Source organism: Eschscholzia californica, unplaced genomic scaffold, assembly GCF_041429995.1.
Source record: "Eschscholzia californica isolate CP2 unplaced genomic scaffold, dmEscCali1.0.p SCAF_5, whole genome shotgun sequence".
In the NCBI taxonomy this organism is placed as follows: domain Eukaryota; kingdom Viridiplantae; phylum Streptophyta; class Magnoliopsida; order Ranunculales; family Papaveraceae; genus Eschscholzia; species Eschscholzia californica.
The window spans coordinates 4473299-4495976 of NW_028238472.1; the positions used below are offsets into that span (position 1 = coordinate 4473299).

The 22678-nt window shown below is 36.4% G+C and overlaps 4 protein-coding genes across 8 annotated transcripts; 2 read left to right on the forward strand and 2 right to left on the reverse strand.

Moving 5' to 3' along the window:
- Positions 1–2908: 2908 nt before the first annotated feature.
- On the reverse strand, positions 2909–4280 carry LOC147536447 (uncharacterized). Its single transcript, XM_086641289.1, has 2 exons — positions 3704–4280; positions 2909–3620 (listed from the first exon to the last, which is right to left on the reverse strand). The coding sequence occupies exons 1-2, from the start codon at positions 4124–4126 to the stop codon at positions 3048–3050; spliced, it is 996 nt and encodes a 331-aa protein (XP_086497415.1). The 5' UTR covers positions 4127–4280; the 3' UTR covers positions 2909–3047.
- Positions 4281–4647: 367 nt separating this feature from the next.
- On the forward strand, positions 4648–7165 carry LOC147536448 (elongation factor 1-alpha). Its single transcript, XM_086641288.1, has 3 exons — positions 4648–4690; positions 5365–5835; positions 5931–7165. The coding sequence occupies exons 2-3, from the start codon at positions 5374–5376 to the stop codon at positions 6810–6812; spliced, it is 1344 nt and encodes a 447-aa protein (XP_086497414.1). The 5' UTR covers positions 4648–4690; positions 5365–5373; the 3' UTR covers positions 6813–7165.
- Positions 7166–8878: 1713 nt separating this feature from the next.
- LOC147536449 (malate dehydrogenase, mitochondrial-like) lies at positions 8879–11782 on the forward strand. The gene is made up of 7 exons (XM_086641296.1): positions 8879–9530; positions 9628–9801; positions 9914–10082; positions 10172–10233; positions 10336–10460; positions 11007–11124; positions 11437–11782. The coding sequence occupies exons 1-7, from the start codon at positions 9276–9278 to the stop codon at positions 11572–11574; spliced, it is 1041 nt and encodes a 346-aa protein (XP_086497422.1). The 5' UTR covers positions 8879–9275; the 3' UTR covers positions 11575–11782.
- A 664-nt stretch (positions 11783–12446) lies between these two features.
- MEE18 (maternal effect embryo arrest 18) lies at positions 12447–21622 on the reverse strand. Of its 5 annotated transcripts, none has more exons than XM_086641293.1 (14): positions 21262–21622; positions 20394–20510; positions 20138–20270; positions 18455–18551; positions 17999–18048; positions 17206–17362; positions 16671–16739; positions 15832–15915; positions 15390–15491; positions 14859–14906; positions 14495–14620; positions 13619–13711; positions 12993–13171; positions 12447–12665 (listed from the first exon to the last, which is right to left on the reverse strand). In XM_086641293.1, exons 1-13 carry the CDS (start codon positions 21485–21487, stop codon positions 13076–13078), a joined length of 1398 nt encoding a protein of 465 aa, XP_086497419.1. In that variant the 5' UTR covers positions 21488–21622; the 3' UTR covers positions 12447–12665; positions 12993–13075. The 5 variants fall into 5 exon arrangements, with proteins under 5 accessions (XP_086497419.1, XP_086497418.1, XP_086497420.1 ...); XM_086641292.1 differs by having other exon boundaries at positions 12447–12722; XM_086641294.1 differs by having other exon boundaries at positions 20138–20261; positions 21262–21539.
- Positions 21623–22678: the final 1056 nt, after the last annotated feature.

The following is a 22678-nucleotide window of genomic DNA, read 5'->3' on the forward strand; positions in this document are numbered from 1 at the left end:
TACATTGAAAGAAGAAGATCCAAATTTTTCATAATTTTTTCCTTTTCAAAGATCAATACATTTTGCATGACTTTTTGCGAGGTTTAGAGCATCTCCAATCCCAGCCTGTCTTAGGCCGAAAAAACCTTTTCACCCAAAATTTTTGACCCCAGCCTCTCTTGAGGCCGTAAATTTGTTCATGTGGGAAATGTGTGTGTGGACTTTTAGTCGGTGTGCGAAAAACGTGTGTGATTTTATGTGATATATAAAACACGTGTTTGAACTATTTTCGAAATAATATTTTTTTTTCCAAAGTTGAATAATTGTTCGGGGACCGACATTTGGTGGGATGTATTTTAATTATTAATATTTAAGTTTTTCTATAATTTTAAAAAGAATTAAAACTAATTACAATTACAAATTTATTATTTACAATAAAATTAATAAAAAAAATAAATGGGAGAAGATCCTAGCCGTTGGATAAAGATCACCCCAACATGACCGTTGGGACTCCCAAATACTACTGCACTGTTAGGTGCGACTCCAGCCTCCGCCCCAGGCGACTGGGCCTGGAGCACCAGCCGGAGGCCATAAATTTGATTTATGGCCTCCGTCCGGCTGGGGCTGGAGTTGCTCTTACACCCTACGACAAAAATTGATTAAAATGATACAACCAACTCAAATTTTGTCACGAAAACAATATGAATACTACACGTGTTTTAACAGTCACAATTCGTGGTTCAATGATTTGTTTTTACACGTCTAAAGATTATGTCAACACTTGGTTGCCCAAGTGGAGTAATAGTGTTGACATATATTCCAAAATCCTAGAGATCACGTGATTATACGAACAAATTTGAGACGTGCTCCAAACTCGAATATTCACAACTATTACAATTTTTTTTTTTTGTTGTTGAAAACTTACACAACTATTACTTGACACACCCAAACATTTGGGTGTAATTAAGAGTATTTTTGGAATGGAAATATTTGAGACGGTAAAGAAAGATACTAGGGTTTCTTGATGCGGAAGTTAACGAGCGTTAGAGCAACTCCAATGTGGGGCTCGGGCTCCCAATTTTGGGAGCCCCTGAATTTTGGGAGCCCCGGGGCTTAGAGCAACTCCAACGTTGGGCTCCCAAGAGGGGCTCCCAAATCCAAAATATGCACATGTGTGGTGTATGTGTGTGAGGGTTGTGTTTTAAATTTTGGCTCTAATATATTAAATTTCAAATTTTTTAAAAAATTGGGGGGGATTTGAATTTCAAATTTTAAAATTTTGGGGGGAATTTGAATTTCAAATTTTAAAATTTTGGGGGGAATTTGAATTTCAAATTTTAAAATTTTGGGGGGAATTTGAATTTCGAATTTTTTTTACTTTTTGTTCACCTATAAATACAATCACTTATCCATTAAGTTTTCTACATCTTGTTTCTCTATTCTCTACATTTTCCTTCTACATTCTTTCCATCTTCTCTCTCCCTTCAATGGATGATAATTTTGAGTTAACAAATATGATCATTCAACAAGAGTTAGAAGATAGGGAAGAAGATGAATTTTTATTTGGATTGTATCTATCAGAGTTACAGGAAAGGGAAAGGGATCAACGACCACGTTCCCGTCATGTTGGTTCTGTTCCGGGTCATCGTACGATAAATCGTAACAGGAAAGATGGTCATGAACGACTGATGCGTGACTATTTTGTTGAGAATCCAATTTATGATGCTGCTACATTCCGAAATCGATATCGCATGAGTCGTGATTTATTTCTTCACATCCTCAATACGTTGGTTGCTCATAATCACTATTTTGCACAAGAGCCAGACGCCTTCGGCAAAATGGGTTTATCGCCACATCAAAAGATAACTGCGGCTATGAGAATGCTTGCTTATGCGACACCAGCAGATGCAATTGACGAATACCTTCGACTTGGAAAGACGACTACAATCGATTCACTACGACAATTTGTATCAACGATCGTCAATGTGTTTGGTCCTCGTTACTTAAGGTCTCCTAATGAATCTGATATTTGTAGGCTTTTAACACTTGGTGAAAAGCAAGGATTTCCTGGAATGCTCGGTAGTATAGATTGTATGCATTGGCGATGGAAAAATTGTCCGACCTCATGGCACGGACAGTATACTGGCCATTGCCATAATCCAACAGTCATACTAGAAGCTGTTGCATCGTCGGATCTTTGGATTTGGCATGCATTTTTTGGGTTGCCTGGATCATTGAATGACATCAATGTGTTGGAGCGTTCTCCGGTGTTCGATGCAATTGCCACAGGTAGGGCTCCAACTGTTAATTTTGAGATTAATGGTAAGCATTATGATACGGGATATTATCTCGCTGATGGGATATATCCACAATGGGGTTGTTTTGTTAAAAGCATACAAAATCCCTTAACTCCAAAAGAACAATATTTTACGAGACGTCAAGAATCGATAAGAAAAGATGTTGAACGAGCCTTTGGTGTATTGCAAGCTCGATTTGCTATCATCCGAGAACCGGCACGTCTTTGGGATGTAGAAACACTAGGTGATATCATGAAGACATGTATTATATTGCATAACATGATAATCGAAGATGAAGGACCTAATGCGACTAATGATTTTGATGGAAGTATTCCAGAAGAAGTGGTTGTTGGGGGAAATGAAGAAATGTTTAATCGTCTTGGTCGAGTGACAAGCAAAGATTTCCATACACGATTAAGGGCAGATCTTGTACAACACGTGTGGAATACTAAAGATCGCAACGACTAAACAGAACTATTTCCGTTATTATGTATTTCGATTATGTGTTTGTAGGGAGTTATTATGTATTTCGATTATGTGTTTGTAGGGAGTTATTATGTATTTCGATTATGTGTTTGTAGGGAGTTATTATGTATTTCGATTATTATGTATTTGGTTTTCAATCAATGAAGTACTAAAATTCATACATAGTCAAAACAACTAAAATTCATACATAATCAAAACAACTAAAATTCATACATAATTTGAACAACTAAAATTCATACATAATCAAAACAACTAAAATTCATACATAATCAAAACAACTAAAATTCATAAATTTTCCTTTTTCCAATTTGAGACCAATATCCTATGAATAGCAAGTTGTTCGGGATTCATTTTTGAAGTATCTTTCTCTGTCAATTTTAACCCCATTTCCATCCGTTGAACCCGGTTGTTATCTAGTTGCACGTCTAATTTTTTTTCTTCCACCTCTAATTCTTTTTGTTTCAAGACCATTTCTTTCTCAATTTTTTTTTCTTCCACCTCTAATTCTTTATGTTTGAAGTCCATTTGTTTCTCTTGAAGGAGGATATTTTCACTCAAAATTTGATCTCTACTATCTCGTTTCTCCATTTTTTCTTTCCAAAATTCAAGCACCGCGGAAATTTCACTACCTTTGGATTTATCTTTAGCCTCCTTGCTTGCTTTTCTTCCTTGTGGTCTTTGTTGGGTTATTGAGGGAGATCCTTCGTCTTGGTCTAAAGAATTTTTTCTTTTGTGTGACGAAGATTGAGATAAGTTTAATGACCATTTGGGATGGTCTTTCAAAATTGTATAACAATGTTCGAACCTAAACTCTTTTTTGTTGCCGTTTTGTTTAAACATTGCCTTTGCGGATTTTATCTACAAAAATAAAATTTTAAAATTTCAAATATGTGTCAAAAATAAATCATAATGTTGTCAAAATGTAAAATAAGAGTAATTACCCGATCATTATCATTTTCTCCGCTTTTTGGGTTCCTTTCCAACAATGACAAATACCCACAAAACTTCGCGCATTGCTTGTTAATTTCGCCCCAACGACATTTAAGACCTTTCGGTACGCGATTTTGATTTGTACGTTCGTTGAAGTGTTCGGCAATTTTGTTCCAAAAATGACCCGCTCTTTGATCATTACCAATAATCGCATCGGTGGCAATATGTAAATAAGCATTAACGAGCAAAATATCATCATCATTAGTATAACGTTTATTAGAAACCGACGACATTGGCGTTTCATTACAATCAAAACTTTCTTCGACCCTTTCTTCGACCCCATCATACGATAAATTAACTTCATCGGTAACATTGAAATCGGAGTTTAACATTTCCATATAACCGAAATTATGCAAATTGGCATTTGGATCCATTGAAAAAAAAAATTGATAGAAAGAGTGAGATGGAGAGGATGGATGACAAAGAAATTGAGAGAGAAATTGAGAGAGAGAATGATAATAGAAATTGAGAGAGAGAATGATATGAAATAGAAGTATGGGGTGGATCCCCTTTAAATAGGGGATCCACCCCATACTACCGTTGGGAGCTCCCAACTAGCCGTTGGGAGCTCCCAACGGTACAAAATCAGGGGCTGGGAGCCCCCAGCCCGGGCTCCCATTTGGGAGCCAGGGAGCTTGGGCTCCCAGCCCCCCCGGGAGCCCAGCCCCGGGGCTCCCGGGTTGGAGAACGTGGGCTGGGGGCTGGGGCTCCCAAATTTGAATTTGGGAGCCCAGCCCCCCCACGTTGGAGATGCTCTTAGAAATAGAAATTTAGCTTTATCTACGAGGGTATTTTAGTAATCACAAGAAAAATTCTCCTTCCAAATTTTCATTATAAAAACTAGACCTTCGCTCTCAAACCCTATTCTTCTAAGTTTTTCGCCTCTCATTTCTTCAGCTCGCTAGGGTTTTACTGAGGCGTTCTCTCTTCTCTCCAAGGTGAAATCCTCTTCTACGTTTATCGATTCTTCTGATATTGATTATGATTTTTACATGCCTTTTGATTCTAATCTTCGAACTTCAAATCACTATGTTTTAGACTTGTTTTGATTATGATATGAGATGAATCTTGCTTGCGTTTTTCGTAGTAGTAGATGATATCCTCTTAGATTTTTCCGTGTTTTTTTCAAATCTGAATATGCTTTAGATCTATAGTTTCTGATTGCGGAAATTCACATCTAGTTTCTAGATCTATTGTTTGTTTATATTGAAGCTAACAATTCGATCTTCGTCTGATCTTAAGTGTTCGTTTCTTCATGAATCTGAGTTATTGTTCAGAGTAAGTTGAATATTTTTTTCACATTCATGTTTATAGATGTTATATATCTGCTTAGATCTGTTCTAGTTCTTTCTAGATAAGAATGATCGTGATTTACTTTTAATTATGCACTATTTCTGTTAGATTGACGCATGTTTTTCTTTTGATTCTATTTAGATCAATTATTAGTTCATCTAGAAATGATAATCAAAATTACAGCTATCAAATTCTACTCTGATCTGTGTTTTTGGTATAAATTACTGTGATGCTTAGTATGATTGTTTCTGTTCGTCGATTATCTTGTAATTGACTTTAATTCGATCATGATTCTGATGTTAGTATTGTATTGTCACAGCTATTCATCATGGGTAAAGAAAAGATTCATATCAGTATTGTTGTCATTGGACATGTCGACTCTGGTAAGTCGACCACCACTGGTCACTTGATCTACAAGTTGGGTGGTATTGACAAGCGTGTTATCGAAAGATTCGAGAAGGAAGCTGCTGAGATGAACAAGAGGTCATTCAAGTATGCATGGGTTCTTGACAAGCTTAAGGCTGAACGTGAGCGTGGTATTACTATTGATATTGCCTTGTGGAAGTTTGAGACCACCAAATACTACTGCACTGTTATTGATGCTCCTGGTCATCGTGATTTCATCAAGAACATGATTACTGGAACCTCTCAGGCTGATTGTGCCGTCCTCATCATTGACTCCACTACTGGAGGTTTTGAAGCTGGTATCTCAAAGGATGGACAGACCCGTGAGCATGCTCTTCTTGCTTTCACCCTTGGTGTCAAGCAGATGATTTGCTGTTGTAACAAGGTAATATCTATGATCGGAAATTCAAAATTATATTATTGTTTACTCTATCTGTTTGTATGGGTTTGTTGATATTGAGATGTTTGCTTGTTTTGTAGATGGATGCCACCACTCCCAAGTACTCAAAGGCAAGGTACGAGGAAATCGTTAAGGAAGTGTCTTCTTACTTGAAGAAGGTTGGATACAACCCAGACAAGATTGCTTTTGTTCCCATCTCTGGGTTCGAAGGTGACAACATGATTGAAAGGTCAACCAACCTCGACTGGTACAAGGGACCAACCCTTCTTGAGGCTCTTGACCAAATCAATGAGCCCAAGAGGCCCTCAGACAAGCCACTCCGTCTACCACTTCAGGATGTCTACAAGATTGGTGGTATTGGAACTGTGCCAGTCGGACGTGTTGAAACTGGAGTCATCAAGCCTGGTATGGTTGTCACTTTTGGACCAACTGGTTTGACCACTGAAGTTAAGTCTGTGGAGATGCACCATGAAGCACTCCAAGAAGCTCTTCCAGGTGACAATGTCGGATTCAATGTTAAGAATGTTGCTGTCAAGGATCTCAAGCGTGGTTTCGTTGCTTCCAACTCAAAGGATGACCCTGCTCGTGAAGCTGCCAACTTCACCTCCCAGGTCATCATCATGAACCACCCAGGTCAAATCGGTAACGGTTATGCACCAGTTCTCGATTGCCACACTTCTCACATTGCTGTTAAGTTTGGTGAGATCCTTACCAAGATTGACAGACGTTCTGGAAAGGAGCTCGAGAAAGAACCCAAGTTCTTGAAGAACGGTGATGCTGGTATGGTTAAGATGCTTCCAACCAAACCCATGGTTGTCGAGACCTTTGCTGAATACCCACCTCTTGGACGTTTTGCTGTTCGTGACATGCGTCAAACTGTTGCTGTTGGTGTTATCAAGAGTGTGGAGAAGAAGGATCCATCTGGTGCTAAGGTGACCAAGTCTGCTGCCAAGAAGAAGTGAATCGTGCTGGTTCGTGATGCTTCGTTCAGAGTTCGTTCGTATTTCTACTACTATAATAAGGATTGGGTACTTTTTAGTCGTGTCGTGAAAAGTTTATGTTTTGTCTGCTGTGGTAGCAGTCCATTGCCGTCTCCGTCATTAAGCAGCCGTTCTCAGAATTGGGTGCTTGATAGGCGGTGGCACTGGCTATTACCAATGGGTTTAGGTTATGTCTTTTAATTTTCGAAGTTGGATTTTGAGGTCTCAAGTTTAATGTGTTTGAACAGTAACCTGCTATTCAGTAGTTTTTAGGTATTTTGTGATACTGAATATGCAGGTGGTATTGTCTTTCAATTTAAAACTTGTTTTTAGTATCTTGCTCTCTTATTCTCTCCTTTGCTCCTTTATCTTTTTAATTTTGTTTCTGTTTAGATGCGGTTATTATGCTCTGATATGATGGCATATAGTTTTGGGAGAATCAGTGAATATTCTTTATCAAATTGGTTGATCTTAATATTACATCAGTAGGTTTTTGACTATGGCTTCCTCCAGAGGATGATGAAATCCCAAAATTTTTACCACCTTTTTGTTTGATTTTGAAATTTGAACTCATATCAAGTTTATTTTTGAATTGGTTTTCTTGTAATGGAGGCGAGACATATTATCCAATGGTCGAAGACATTTTGAATTGGTTTTCTACTTTCCAGTTTATTTATCAAAAAAAAAAAAGTTTATTTAGGAAACAAAAAAGTTCATTGGTTACAAAATTTTGGTGTAGGAAAAACTAAAAAACTTCTTCCTCACAACCCTTTCTTCGACCCAAAAAAAAATCAGACCCTTTCTCATGCCGTCAACCGGTGACCTCAATCTCTACCTTTCTTCCATTCCTCGTGACCTCAACCTCTACCTTTGTCTATATTTCCATTCTTCTCCCTTCGTCTAGAAACTAGACAAAGCAATTTCGTATTAACAATTATTTTTTGTTTCCCTACATCAAAAAAATTCCCACTGTTTTCCGAAACATCAACCTATACTTCTTTGTCTGGTTTAAAATGGCACGACTCATTTGGGTCCAAACGAGTAGGATTTTTCATAGTTCAACACACAAAAAAAAAAAAATTAGCATTTTTCATAGTTCAACAGAAAAAAAAAGTAGCATTTTTCATGCTGGCCCAGTGGGAGACGACTCTCACCTATCATTCTAAACTTACAAACTAATGTGGTATTTCTCTGTCCAGTTCCAAGTTTCGACTCTCAAATACATTTAGGAATCTTGCTTGGTTTATTAAAATATTAAGTCTTTTCACCACTTCCCTTTCACTTGGACCTTCGTCTCCAAACCTCTTTAAGTTGAATACCTAGGTTATATAGAAACTGTCTCCTATGCTTGATGAAATTATTTGTTATATAAGTGCAATTTTTTTAACATTGCATTTTTTTTTGTTGAACTTTCTAACATTACATTGAGTGCATCAATAGCCTGGATACCATCATTGGAATGAGATATGCACCTAATTGTTGTGGACCGAGGTAAAATTTATTTAGTTCCTCTTGATTATGGGAGATAAATTCCAAGAATAACTACTCTTACCAGTAAAATTTATTTAGTCCCTCTTCATTATGGGAGATAAATTCCAAGAATAACTACTCTTACCAGTAAAATTTATTTAGTTCCTCTTGATTATAGGAGATAAATTCCAAGAATAAACTACTCTTACCAGGACGGCAGGACTCGAACTCATAACCCTCGAGTCAGAAGTCAATTCTTTGTTGTATGAATGGTTTGTTTCCCGCTTAAAATATACATTCAATTATTTTCTCTTCATTTTTTTGGGAAATTGACTATGATGTGATAGTCATTACAATGACATTGATACATCAAAGATATGATAAACACGATACTGCCAAATTAAACAAGAACATGCCTAAAACCCAATTAAACTATGGTCTAAAGTCCAATTACATTACTTATACCATAATAATCTCATATTCAATAACTCAAAGACTCCACCTCCTCTGAGATCGACACTGGAACTCCAATGACGTTTTGGAGTATATGTGAACACTTTAAAACCACTTTAAACCACATTTTCTTCGTTATTAGAACATCTTAAAAATAACAATCCATATACTATGTCTCAACATAATTACAACCGAAACTCAACCAATGTGTATAGCTAGACAACATCTAGAGAAAGAAAATTAAACACATTCTGTCTCTAAATCTTGTCCGACTCGAAAAATTCGCGCCGACCCGGCACCATTTTTCCCCCAAGGTTAAAGAAAAAATTTCTCATGTCAATTGTCATGTGTAGTGAGTGTCATTTGAGATTCTCTTTTATTGGTGTTTAAAGAATAGAAAGCATCTCATAGATCTCAATAAATATCCACACTAACCTGATCAAAACATTTCTCATCATCTTCTCCAATCTCTCTCTCTCTCTCTCTCTCTCTCTCTCTCTCTCTCTCTAGAAGCTGAAGAAAATGAGGACTACTACAATGTTGAGATCCGTCGAATCAGCTCTAAGGAGAGCTTCTTCATCTTCATCTCGCCGATCTTTCTCCTCCGACTCAACCTCACTGAGGAAAGTCGCCGTCCTTGGTGCTGCCGGAGGAATTGGTCAGCCACTTGCCCTCCTTATGAAGCTCAACCCTCTTGTCTCTAGTCTCTCTCTCTACGATATTGCTGGTACTCCTGGTGTTGCTGCTGATGTTAGCCATATCAATACCAGATCTGAGGTAATCATTCATCTTCTCCTCTTTCTCTCTCTCTAGGGTTTTTTCTTTCTTTCTTTGATTAGTTAGGGTTTGAGTTTCTGTCTATGGTAATTTGTAGGTTGCTGGGTATATGGGAGAAGATCAATTAGGTAAAGCTTTAGAAGGATGTGATCTTGTTATAATTCCAGCTGGTGTTCCAAGAAAACCTGGTATGACTCGTGATGATCTCTTCAACATTAACGCTGGTATCGTCAAGTCTCTCTGTACTGCCATTGCCAAGTATTGCCCTAATGTATGTATCATTCTTCCCTAAAAATGTCATCTTTTTCCTTAAATTTGATTAGGGTTTTTGAAATACTTTGTTTTCTTACTGTTTTTGTTTCAATTTTGGGGTGATTTTTTAGGCTTTAGTTAACATGATAAGCAACCCTGTGAATTCAACTGTTCCAATTGCTGCTGAGATTTTTAAGAAAGCTGGGACTTATGATGAGAAGAAACTCTTTGGTGTAACTATGCTTGATGTAGTTAGGGCTAAGACTTTCTATGCCGGAAAGGCCAAGGTTCCGGTGGCCGGTATGATTATTTTCTAACTTGGGTTGTCTTTTTTTTTTTTTGCCTTTTTGGATGAATTTCCTAATGGCTTAATTGAATTTTTTTTCTAGATGTTGATATTCCTGTTGTTGGTGGTCATGCGGGAATTACGATTCTTCCTCTCTTTTCTCAGGTACTTTTGTTTCTCCAATTAGATCATCATAATGTTTGATTTGGGACTTATTTCAGATTTTAAGTTTTTTTTTCTTTTTATCATTTTGTTATGGTTATTTAGGCAACCCCAAAGGGCTGCAATTTGTCTGACGAAGAGATCGTAGCTCTTACCAAGAGAACACAAGATGGAGGTACAGAAGTTGTGGAAGCCAAGGCTGGAAAGGGATCCGCTACTTTATCCATGGCGTAAGTCTCTTGTTTCCTATCTAAGTAGTTTTCATTTTAGCGTTGCCTAGTTGTTCTTTTCCAATTTGTTATTGAATGTTCACTTATGAGCGTGAATATTCTCGATCACTGGTGAACAAAAGGATACCCAAGTTCGAATACATGACTTCAGTAGTTATAATATTTTTTTTTATTGAAAAAAGTAGTTATAATGTGTGTATGTTCTTGTCTGAATTTGCACACTCGTATTAGCAAAGTAACCCACCGCCCTAGGTTAATGTGTTTTGAGTATAATATAAGAATGGTTGGTCGTGGAGTGATGGTAGAAGTATGGAACGACGATGTTATTTTTCTCTAGATATTCTTGCTTCAGGTGTTGCACAGTTTCACATGTTGCGGCTGCTTGCTTATAGTAGTCGAAATTGATGTTTGATACTGACTTTCAAATACTTCTCTGGATACAGACATAACTCCAATATTCCCATATTTGTTTTGTTCTTTCTTTCTGCCTATTTTTCGGGTTGGGTAAATGGAGATTTGAATCTGATTCTCGTTTTTTTTCCATAGCTATGCTGGAGCAGTTTTTGCCGATGCTTGCTTGAAGGGTCTTAATGGAGCTCCAGATATTGTCGAATGTGCTTTCGTGCAGTCAAACATCACTGACCTACCATTCTTTGCTTCTAAGGTAATTGAACTCAACTTCATCTATGAAATTTCATACCTGTACTCTGATATTTGATCTTTACTCCTCTTGGATCCTTGCCATGTTAGGTTAACAAGAAGCAAATGAACTCTTCTCTATATGCCAACTTTTTTCATAACATGTGAACTGTTAACCGTGAACGTACTTTTTTCATAAATTGATGTTATCTTAGTCTCAGTGTACAGCGGATTTCACTATGTTACAGTGAATTTTTTGTATGATCTGGTTGACATTTAATAAACAAAGGTGAAAATATGTTAGCTAAACGACTCAGACAAATGTCTACATATGCAGGTAAGGCTCGGAAAGAATGGAGTGGAGGAAGTACTCGGATTGGGCCAACTTAACGACTATGAGAAGCAAGGCTTGGAGAGTCTCAAACCAGAACTCCTATCCTCTATCGAAAAAGGAATCAAGTTTGCTAACCAGTAGGTGAAAGGACAATATAGGTCGTCCTCCTGTGAGTCAGGCTTCAACGTCGAAACGATTGTTAAGAAAATCTAAGTTTTGGTTTCACATTTTTAAACTTATTTCTGTTAGATGCAGACAGATTCTTAGCTTTTAAATTGTGGAATTACACAATAAATTTCTGCCTGCTTGTTGTGAAATGCGTATCGTAATAAATGTTTTTTTTTCTTCACATTCATATTATCATGTGTTTTAAATGCCTTTGCTCTGTTCTTTCTATATGATCCAACTGCCTGTCAAAGTGAGGTAAGTTAGACCTAATGGTGGTTTATTAATTTTCTTTATTTTTCAACGGATGGGCATTTTGAACATGGGCATAAACAAGAAACAGACCCACTGAATAGTATGGGACCAGGTTTACACACAAGCAAAGGAGGTTTAGGCATTAGAAACCTGAAAGCTATAAGTCAAGCTCTTCTGATGAATGGCTCTGGAGATTCGGAGCCGAATTAAACCAGCTTTGAAGGATCGAAACCCAAAAGCCGACTTTGGAGGACCGGAACACAAAAGGCGACTTTGAAGGACTGGAACACAAAAGTACAGTCTCCAGGAACATGGTAGATGCACTAAAACCTCGAAAAATCCTTACAGAAGCTCATTTAGGATGACGGGTACGGATGCTCAATTTGGGACGGGGGGCCATGAACCATTATGAAGTCTGTTCTGCCTAGGGGCCACTTTTTATTTTGGTTCATGAGGTCTTTGTATCTTTTCTCTTTTCTTAATTCAATCAAATTTTTCAAGACAGAAAAGAAGATAGTGGCTTTGAATACCTGCAGTATCTGCTTCTCCGTTCGCCAGTCAAGAACTAAAACAAATAAAGTGGAGTAACCATATTTTTAGAACTGAAATTTGTATAACTTTCATGTAAGGTTCACTATCACTCTACTCATCGAAGAATTTCATACAGAGAATTGTTAGTGAAATATATTGAAGTATGAAACTGTTGTCGGTTTTTTGTGATTTACATATTGAAGCAAAAATACAGTTAGGCTCACGTAGTGACAAATGTTGGTCACTTGCACAGATCTGAGACTCAAGAATGGGTAGCCACACTTGTCGATATTGAAATCCATATCGCTGCAGTCAGACAACTTCGAACTTTATGACATCTACACAGTGAATCAAAAAGAAGATTGTATTCATGTGATTAGTAGTAATTGAGAGAAACAAAGAGGTTCGTAGGTATTTTCCTTCCAAAAAGAAGATTGTATTCATGTGATTAGTAGTAATTGAGAGAAACAAAGAGGTTCGTAGGTACAATATCGTGCCATTAGACAATATGGTTACTAATGTCGAAATATATTTACGAGTTCGATGAATGTGAATAGGATACTTTTTCTAGTGATCAGAAAAATGGAGTGAGATAGATTTGAAGATACCTCGAAAAGAATTGAACCCGAAATGGGATCTGAGAAACTAGACAAATATTGGTTGCTTCTACAATTGATAACATTGACAGCAATTAATCGTCAGTAATCAAATCTCCAAGAGCTTGAATTAGAGACTTAGGGTTGAAAACTATTCCCACTTTGGGGTCATGTATGGAGTCAACAGTTACCTGCACAAATAGGATTACCCAAGTTGTCATTGTAAAGAAAAGACTACACTTAAGCATCTATTTCAGATAACAAAGCACTGAGAGACCTAAGTGATTGAAGAAGAGGTTATATGCCCATTTTTCATGGGGCATACTCTAACATCTTGGCAATTACTTGCAGTCACTTCAACTACTTGAACATGAGATTTTTATGTACATCTTACGTATAGTTGCTCAAAATCGTGGTAAAATAGTCTAGATTAATGGCATTATTGTATAATACGATTAATACGAGACCAAAAATAAAAATGTAGTAAAGATAAAGAACATAATAACTATCATAACATGTGTATGGACATCCCTATACTGGGATTCTTTACGTCCTTGTAGGCTTGTAGCCGATATCTCGTTGTGATGTGGGATACTGTTATTATGTAGGACAATACTATGAAGAAAAGTATACAATACCACGTGAAAGATTTTTTGGGCAGCCAAACATTCAATATCTACAGGAATCTGACCACCCTTTGGTACCAACAAAGCATTGATGTACTGATTTGGCTGCACAAGAGAGACACATCCTTAGGTTGACATCCTTCCCATGTTTTCATATGATAAAATGAACATGGAATTGATAAAATCTAGTTCATCAGTGGAAGATTTATCATATAAAATATCTGCACGTGAATTTGTTTCTTGAGGGCACAAGCCTTGAAAACATCAATGTCAGAAGGAAATAACACAACAAAGCGACAACTGTACCAAGATATGTAGAAAAAAAAATATGCGCACCCATAATCACTTTTCTATGTTTTATTTCATTTCGGAGAGCTACAGCGATAGATACTGTTATGGGGTTGTTGTCTACTTGTTCCACGAAATATGTTCCGAAGTTCAACATAGGTACCTAAAAATGTAATGAAACTACCAATATTCCAAAGTTTTACGTGTCAAAAAAGTTTCTCAAATGCTAGACACTTTTGAACGACAAGACAAACCAGATTGCTAGGAAAAAGAAATATGTGGAGAATGAGTATGGGAAAAACTCAAGCCTCTAAGGTGGCGCTGTTATTTTTAGTATCTGAATCTAATATTCTATTTGCATGAACTCAATCTTAGAAAGTTAAAATAACTTATAAACTCATCGGAATTGTATATCAAGTCAGAGGCTCAAAGCTTCATCTCAAACTCGGCTCAATTAATCAGCTTTAAACTCATTTGAGAAGTCCAACTCGATGAAGATGTGAAGGTATTCAAACGATTTAGATTCAATCCGAGATGGTTCAAACAAGTAAGAATCAGATTAAGATACCAAGGTCTCCAAGAAGTAACATTGTCACTTGCCTGATTCTGCAAACAATTATTACGATCTCCATAAGTTCGATTTAGAGCATTTGTTATTGCAGTAACAAAGCCAGAGGCAGACAACCCACTAGTTTCTCGATCATGCGAACCATTCAACAGAAGCACCTACATTTAGAAAATTCATGTAAACAAACAAATTTGTCAATTAAAGGAAAGCTCGAACATCTTCTACCCAGGTTTAATTGCTTTGACATCATTGGGTAATTCCCTACACATGTGAGCTTACATACAGAAATCTATGCTGACTTCAGTTACCAACAAACATAACATTACACAGATAACACGACGAATTATCACCATGTCAATGGAAAAGAATACCACAACGGCAAAGAAGAATAGAAACCTTAGGGCAGCACCTTGACGAAATTATCTCCCCAATACCAAGCAACACCTAGAAATTTCCAACACAAACAGCGATGAGATACCACAATTTCTGTTTTCTCCCTCCAAAAGTTAAACATCCTAGGAGCAACAATGTTCTCTCCTTCAGGAATAAAACAAAAATATATATTGAAGAGACCACTCTGTGTTAGGCCAGCATCTAGTAGTCCAAAACGGTTGGGTTAATCTTCCCTAGTTTTCCTTTTTTAGTAAAACACATCAAGGTAGCCACACTCGAAGATGTCTCATCTAATATAATAAGTTCATGAAAAGAGGTACTTTAGAAACAATTTTTTCAGAGTGGCATCGTTCCGTTGTTCGCTAAGTAGAGGAACTGTTCAAAGATAAGGTTTCTTGCAGAATTAATTTCACAAGGATGTAACTGTGACAGTAGTCCTCTAGCAGGTTTGGAGACGGTGCAAAAGCTCTTCAGTAGCTCCAAAATGCTTAAAAGAAAAAATTACAATTATACATGGTGGTCATTGCACATTACCAGTGAAGGACAAACGGAAGTAAAGAGGGAGCCCATAGCATAAACAATGCAATCCACTTTGCTTAACTGCTCCAGGACAGTAGGGTTAACTGTCGGGAAGACCTACTCAACGGAAGTAGAAAAAAAAAATCAGCAGTTTCAAGTTATTAGAATCAAAAGCTCATTCCTGCCAATTGGTTTTGAGTTTAATGTCCAGAAAGGGTAGTTTCGTAACCAAGAGTACCCGGAGAATAGTCCGACATAGACAAAAGTATACTCCCATAAATGGTAACAAAATATATAATATCCAGGTCCTTTGGACTCATTGACACCAATTGATTTTGAGTCGGATCTCGGATGTCCACAAACTTAATACAAATGAGGGAATAAAATGCACATAAATACGACAAAATAGCAAATTTCAGAAGAGTATTTGAGACAAAGAAACATAACAAGTCTTCACCTCATGATATAAGTTTCTGCCTTCACTTGACATGTAGAATATCCTCTTTATTCCTGCTGGCAATGCTGGAACTGAGGAGAATTTCTACTCAGAAGAATGCAAGAGCAAAATAAGCAAGTGTGGAACTAAAATGCCTTGGGAATCAAGATAAACTTACACCCACATCTCAATTTAAAGAGCTAGATCATTTGAACTATAAGACTTCTATGAAAAGTTGAGGTGTGTTCCTCAAACGATATAAAACTTGTGTCAGAGGTCTGACAATCTGTTTTGAACAATTTGATCGAATTAGGAAAAGGAATAAAATGCAATATCCTAAAAAAGGCAGACATTGCATGACAGACTAAGTCTAAATGTGTAAAACTATGCTCACTCTAACATAGAAGAAACTAATAAGATCAATAGAAAGATATAAGATTTCTGTATGGACTAACAACATAGAAAGAAAATCACTGAAAATGTGTATCAATCCAAACTAGTATGTAATGGCCAACCAAAACAGAACTAGGAAATCGCAAGAGATGGAACCTCCCTCCCATATAAGGATGTAGAGGCTTCGAGTTTTTTGCTTCAACATTTGTTAAGTGTACAACAAGATAAATCTTTAATCGTTTCTAAAACTCTGTAGTCTGATATTTTAATAGGGACTGATCACAATATATAAATACAAAATGTGTGCCATAAATCTTTCAGTTAATTATTCTCCGGTGGCCAGTCATTATATTTCGAAGAGGTCCCTTTGTTGATGGAATAGTTAAGTTTGGTAGATGAATATTACAATTGAGAAAAACTACCACCTAGAAAACAAGTGAAATGCAAATTCTTTATTCAAAGAGTACCTTATCTATAGGTTGCATTCCTGGAGTAGGATGAGATATTTCATTCTGACCGCGTATTGTAGTTCCATCCTGAACATAAATTATACATGACGAAAAGAAAGTTGAAAGCAATTGCCTATAAGTGCAAGATCAACATAACTGCCAAGCGTGTACCACATTTATTTTAAGAAGCGCATAGAATTCCCTAATGGCATTAGACAAACTACAAAACGAATTAATTGTTTGGGTGCATCTGTGCAAGTACAATTGGGTTTAAATAATTGTCCGGAGTTATAATCAGAGGACTATATCAGCACCGATGTTAAACTGATTGCAAGTTAATGTGAACTATCTTAAGGTGAGAAGAATATATTGCTTATTCCAGTAAGACTTCCAAAAGAAGGATAGTTCCTGCTAAAGGTTTTTCCGATTACTCAATAAAATTCATGTTGTCAATTGAAACCTCACACCAAATAGGGTCAGGGTCTCAGGGACAACACACAGTGACTAATACCCCTTTCTCATACAGATCGAAAATTAACAAGGACGACCATACCCATAGTTCACACCCCAATGTTAGCCTGTCGTTTGTGGATATCACAGGGAGAACAAGACTCTGTGGGGGAATATCTGAAACACGTGAAAATAAAAATATTGCAGCATCTAAAGACTGGAAGAATATTCGAGCACCTGCAAAGAAAAAATTTCCAATGCTGGAAGCATAACCAAACTAGTCAGTTCCATAACGGATAGTCCCGAGGTGAACTGACATGAAAATCAAGTATATAGTCAAAATTCTTTTACCAAAATTATTTGCGCATCCAAGAACCTAGAAGCTTACAATAGTTGAATGTCAATGAGAAGAAAACTGATATAATGAAGCGGTAAAAGAGTTCATAAAAATATCAATTCTAATGATATGATGTAGCTCTACTAGATTCATATTGAAATTAGACATGGGAAACCATGGCAGTGAAGTTTTAGTTGATTCAGATGGACCTAGAGCTGATGTTAAGAAAGTAATTTTAAAACAACAGCAACTGATTCCCAAAGCCTCACAAAACAGACCCACTTTATCACTCCCAAACGTTAGAAATCATCAACATCACAAGAACCTAAACAACCTATTATAATTCAAATTACAAGGACATGAGCTCATTCCTGAATCTGTATTTCCTAATCCCTAGATGATTTTAAGAACCTATTACTGTGAAGAAATACCAACCTGAATAAAATCATAATAAGATGTTACAAGAAATTATCTGACTAATGGTTAAATTATCTTGTAGCCTTGGTATACGACACAAAATGATTGTCTCGGTATTATCCACCCTGGGATAAAAGAATACCTTCCATTGCTGAAAGAAAATGGTTTGGAGTCACTTGCTCGACGGAGGATCTGCATAATGTAACAACTACTAACTATCATAAAGATACCACTGGAACCTAAATAAGGGCATAATATCAAATTAGAACAGATACGAAGACATGTTAACTATAAGAACTTAAAACAGAGTAGTTAGTCAAAGTGGCATTTTAAGATAAGCTAGGAATCCATAAACACTTAATTCATAAATATCCTTAAAATATGCAATCCATATAATATATTCAAGTAAAATAAAAACATATAGGTTCTATAAGATGAAAACAAACTGGAGTTACTCGCTCTATTTGATCGGGGTATTTTTGGTTCACGCGCCATTAGAAAACAAGGAAAAACATGTTCACTACCTAAGAATAAAGGAAATCAGATTCACCAATAAGGTAATAAAACTGAAATATCAAGAGTCGTATTTTCAGATTACCTGATTTTGGAAATAAACCAGAAATGCTCTGATTGTTTCACGATATGGTATTGATACACCTTCCCACAAAGAGTGCTCACCTTCAACAATATCATACCTGTCAAAATCCAACTCATCAATTTAACTCCACGCACCCACCATCATAGGACCTAGCAAATCATAACAAAAAGCTTAAAAATAAGAAGGTAACTCACATAAATTTTAAAACCACTAGAGGAAATCAGTACTTAAATTAATAGCTTTTAATTGTTTGCATACTACATGACTGACAAGATCTACTTGTACTTTCAATACACTAACCACATATTAGTAAATAGTACGAGGAGAAAGTGGGCAAACTCGACTTCTTTTGTAAGAGTCATTGACTTCAATAGAGATACCATTTATATTATATTTTACTTGCCTTTTGCTAGAAGAACCCTTCAGAAGAAATTTAATTTTATGGCCTGACCTAAAGAATTATTTCTTTCGTTTCTCTTTTAGTAGTCAAATAGAGATGTTACTAGATAGTGAATCCTCTTTGCAGAATTCACCAATCCTTAGCCTATAAAGCAAAGTCCATATCAGAATACAGAACCACATTGAGTTCAAGTTTTGCATGCTGAAGTGCAACAAATGTAATATAGCACTCCGCATGTGAAGTATCCTGACTCCACAGGTTTGCATGAAATTTAAGAGGGAAAGAAGTTAACACGGCATAAATTGAATGAAATATATATGAGTGAATATTTCTTTATACATCTTCCCCCTGAATAACTTTAATAAGAGTGTGAACAAACCAATCATGGGTAAAGTTCGGAGTTCCTGGTAAAAGAGTGAGACTGTGAACAACTACGTTGAAAACATGCCGTAAGCGGGAAAGATAAAGAAGCATACATAAGGTAAAGCAATTACAATAACGGGAAAGTGCATCATGTTGAAACTAATGAATCAAAATCCTATTTAGGTTTAAACTATTCAACATTTCCTTCCAAAAGAAACTATTCCTTGTTTTAGGTAATTATGATCAGTTGTAAACAGATATCCTTCTGGTAAAGAAATTCCAATCTTCCACAATTCAAGATGTAAGATATAACCAAATAAAAGGAACGTAGTTGATATTTAGCATGGCTAGGGTCATATTACCGGAAACTGGTCCCTTCTTGCCTACTGCACAATAGATTTCTTGGGTCGTATTTTGGCTTTTGGGGTACTTCAGCGACCAAGAACCCCATATTTTGGAGTTCCAGAACTTCCAGCCTAATTTACCCAATCTTTTGCAAAAATATGTAACAATTAACTACTTCACTACATACCTAGAAGATTTTTTTTAGTAAACTAGTTTGAATGGTCAAGATTTTAAGTTTATGGAGATGAATTAACTTAAGTGTAAGTTTATCTATGGTATAAACATATGGCATAATGAACGTGGAAGCCTACAGAAAAATGTTATGGTGGTACCATACAACGACGAATGTTCCAAATAACATCCACAACGAGGACTAAGTACCCAAGAATTAGTGAAAAATACAAAATGGTGGAGTTGTCGTAGAACTGCAATAGTTTGACCAATCCTTTATTAGAGCACCTAGAGGTCCTGACATTTTTTATACTACTAGTTCACCCAGTGGCACATTTACGAAAAAGTAGTCAACCAGACCAAGCAAAATAAACTACATGCACTTAAGCTAAATTAGTTAATACCATTCTGATTTTGCTTGTGTTCCATCAAGGGATAACCGGTGGCCAAGCAGTGTCCGAACAGCAAGACCTTCAGAAGTGCTCGCTTCTGACAATCTCAAACATCTTGATCTAATATCACCAACAGCTGGGCCACCTATAATATGTATGTTAAATCCTTTTGTTTTTTATCTCAACAAGAATTTATAATCTCTCAGGTCCTTTCTCTTTCTTCCTTCCACTTTCCCAACAACACGTCGGAATAACTAATTTAACTTACCAAGTACACGAACAATTTCGGCTGTACTTCCTCCATCATCAGAAACTGGGAGAACATGAGCAACACGAATTGTTAAATTTTTCATCTCCTCAACGACCCCGTTAAATGCAGTTCCTCCTGACAACATGAGAAAACTTATTAAACGCTTTCAACAATGTCATGTAACCATCAACATCAGCCACGAACAAACTTCAACTGGGACTGGCGTAAATCAAATGTATAATAAACAGGTAGAGAAAACACAAGAGTTAAACTATACTAAAAGTCCGGAACAAAAGATTTTGCAACTGAAGTTTGAGCAAGAAAAAAAATTCAGGAACAGGTGCCAGATTCGTGAAAGAACGAGCAACATTTCCAGTGCACTACTTCATTAATATCAAAAAACGGGATAACTTGTCTACAAGAACCTAACATAAAGCTTGTTCACGTTGTGTGGAACTACACTCAATAGAATTTTGATAGCAAACATAAAATGGTGTATAATTTTCTCCACCACTAAGCCACTGAAAGCACAATGCGTCCAGAGAAAGTTGATCCAAATTAGCACTAGGATCATTGCTAACTTAAGCACTAGAAGTAGTCAAGGCTGATCGATCATTTTTGCTTATCAAGTCTAATTAAGTGAAGATATCATCCAATAACCACATATCCTAACATCTCGTATGAAAAACCCTAGTTTGAGATTCAGTTTCACTAATTGATAGTATAAAGAAGGAGAATAACTAATCACAATCTATGATTGCGAACACAACAAAATTCTAATTGCAGAAATTATAATAGTTAGTTAGAATTCAAATTACAATCTATATGATTTCAAATAACAAATGAAAGAATTATCAGAAAAAAAACGATTGAGACAAATCAAAACCTGAGAAAACGAGCAAAGAAGGATCCTGAAGATGAGGATGATGTTTTGTTAGGGTTGAGGAGGATTCTTGAGTTGGTTCCATGGCCATTAATGAAATGGAACGAAGTGGTGATGATCTGAAAGAAGTTGAAGAAAACCTAAAAGGGATCTGATTCGAAGGAAGAATTGAGAAGAAGAGCGGGAAAGACATATGAATAACCGCGGGACCCGAATTTATAGAACCCATTTTTTCCTTCTTTCTTTCGTCTCTGATTATTCTATCTATGGGTCAACTGCCATATCTAGTTTTAAGACTAGCAAAGTTATGTGCGGTCTAGATTTTTCTTATACAGCTAATGTGAAAGAATTTGCGGTTTTGAATAAAATATAAAAATTAAAACAAGGCCACTGTTGATGATCGACGATAACTGTCATCGTCAATGTCCGTTACGTATTTTGTTTTTCCAGGTTTCTCTCTCACACTCTAAAACTTTGAGCTCTTTGTTCTCTAATTCGACAACAAAAATCAAACAAGAGAAAAACTACTAACCAAGGATTTAGGTTGGGGAACAAGGAATGCATTAAAAAATAAAACACAAGCCACGGTTGATCTATTTTATTTCCCCCAAGTTATATCTCCCTTTATTCGCAAGGATCGACAACAAACTGTCATCGTTGGTGTCTGTTAACTATTTTTTTTTTCTTTTCCAGATCTCCCTCTGTCTTCTCTGTCACACTCTAAAACTTTGACCTCTTAATTCTATAATTCAACAACAAAAATCAAACAAGAAAAAAGCGATTACCCAAGGATCTAGGGTGGGAACAAAGAATGGATTAAAAAAAAATAAAGCCTCACCACCACAGTCAATCTATTTTGTTTCCCCGAAGCTATATCTCTTCTTACTGGCAAGGATCGACGACAAACTGTCATTGTCGATGTCCATTAATAAATATTTTTTTTCTAGATCTCTCTCTATCTTCTGTCTCACACTCTAACACTTTGACCTCTCTCTTCTCCAATTCGGCAGCAAAAAACAAATAAGAGGAAAGCTATCACCCAAGGATCTAGGTTGGGAACAAGGAATGCATTAAAATCGTATTAGAAGTTGTATTCGATTCTTTTTTCTCAGGGAAACCATTAGGGAAACCATTAACACATAGTGATGGGTGGGTTTCTGATTCTTCTTCGGGTGGAATCAATTTGTACCAATCAAAAAATAATAGAACAAAGTAAAGATCTTCATTTCAGAATTGTGTGTTCCATTTAACCAAAATATGTTTTGTTTGGGAAACGTATTTTTAGAGTTGACTTTGAGTTTTACTCAATACATTGACGAAATAATCTGTATTTTGATTTTAAATCGTATAGATGTTAAAAAATTGTTGATGAAAACATGTGGTCAAGGAATATGTTACATTAACTTTTGAGGCAATTTTT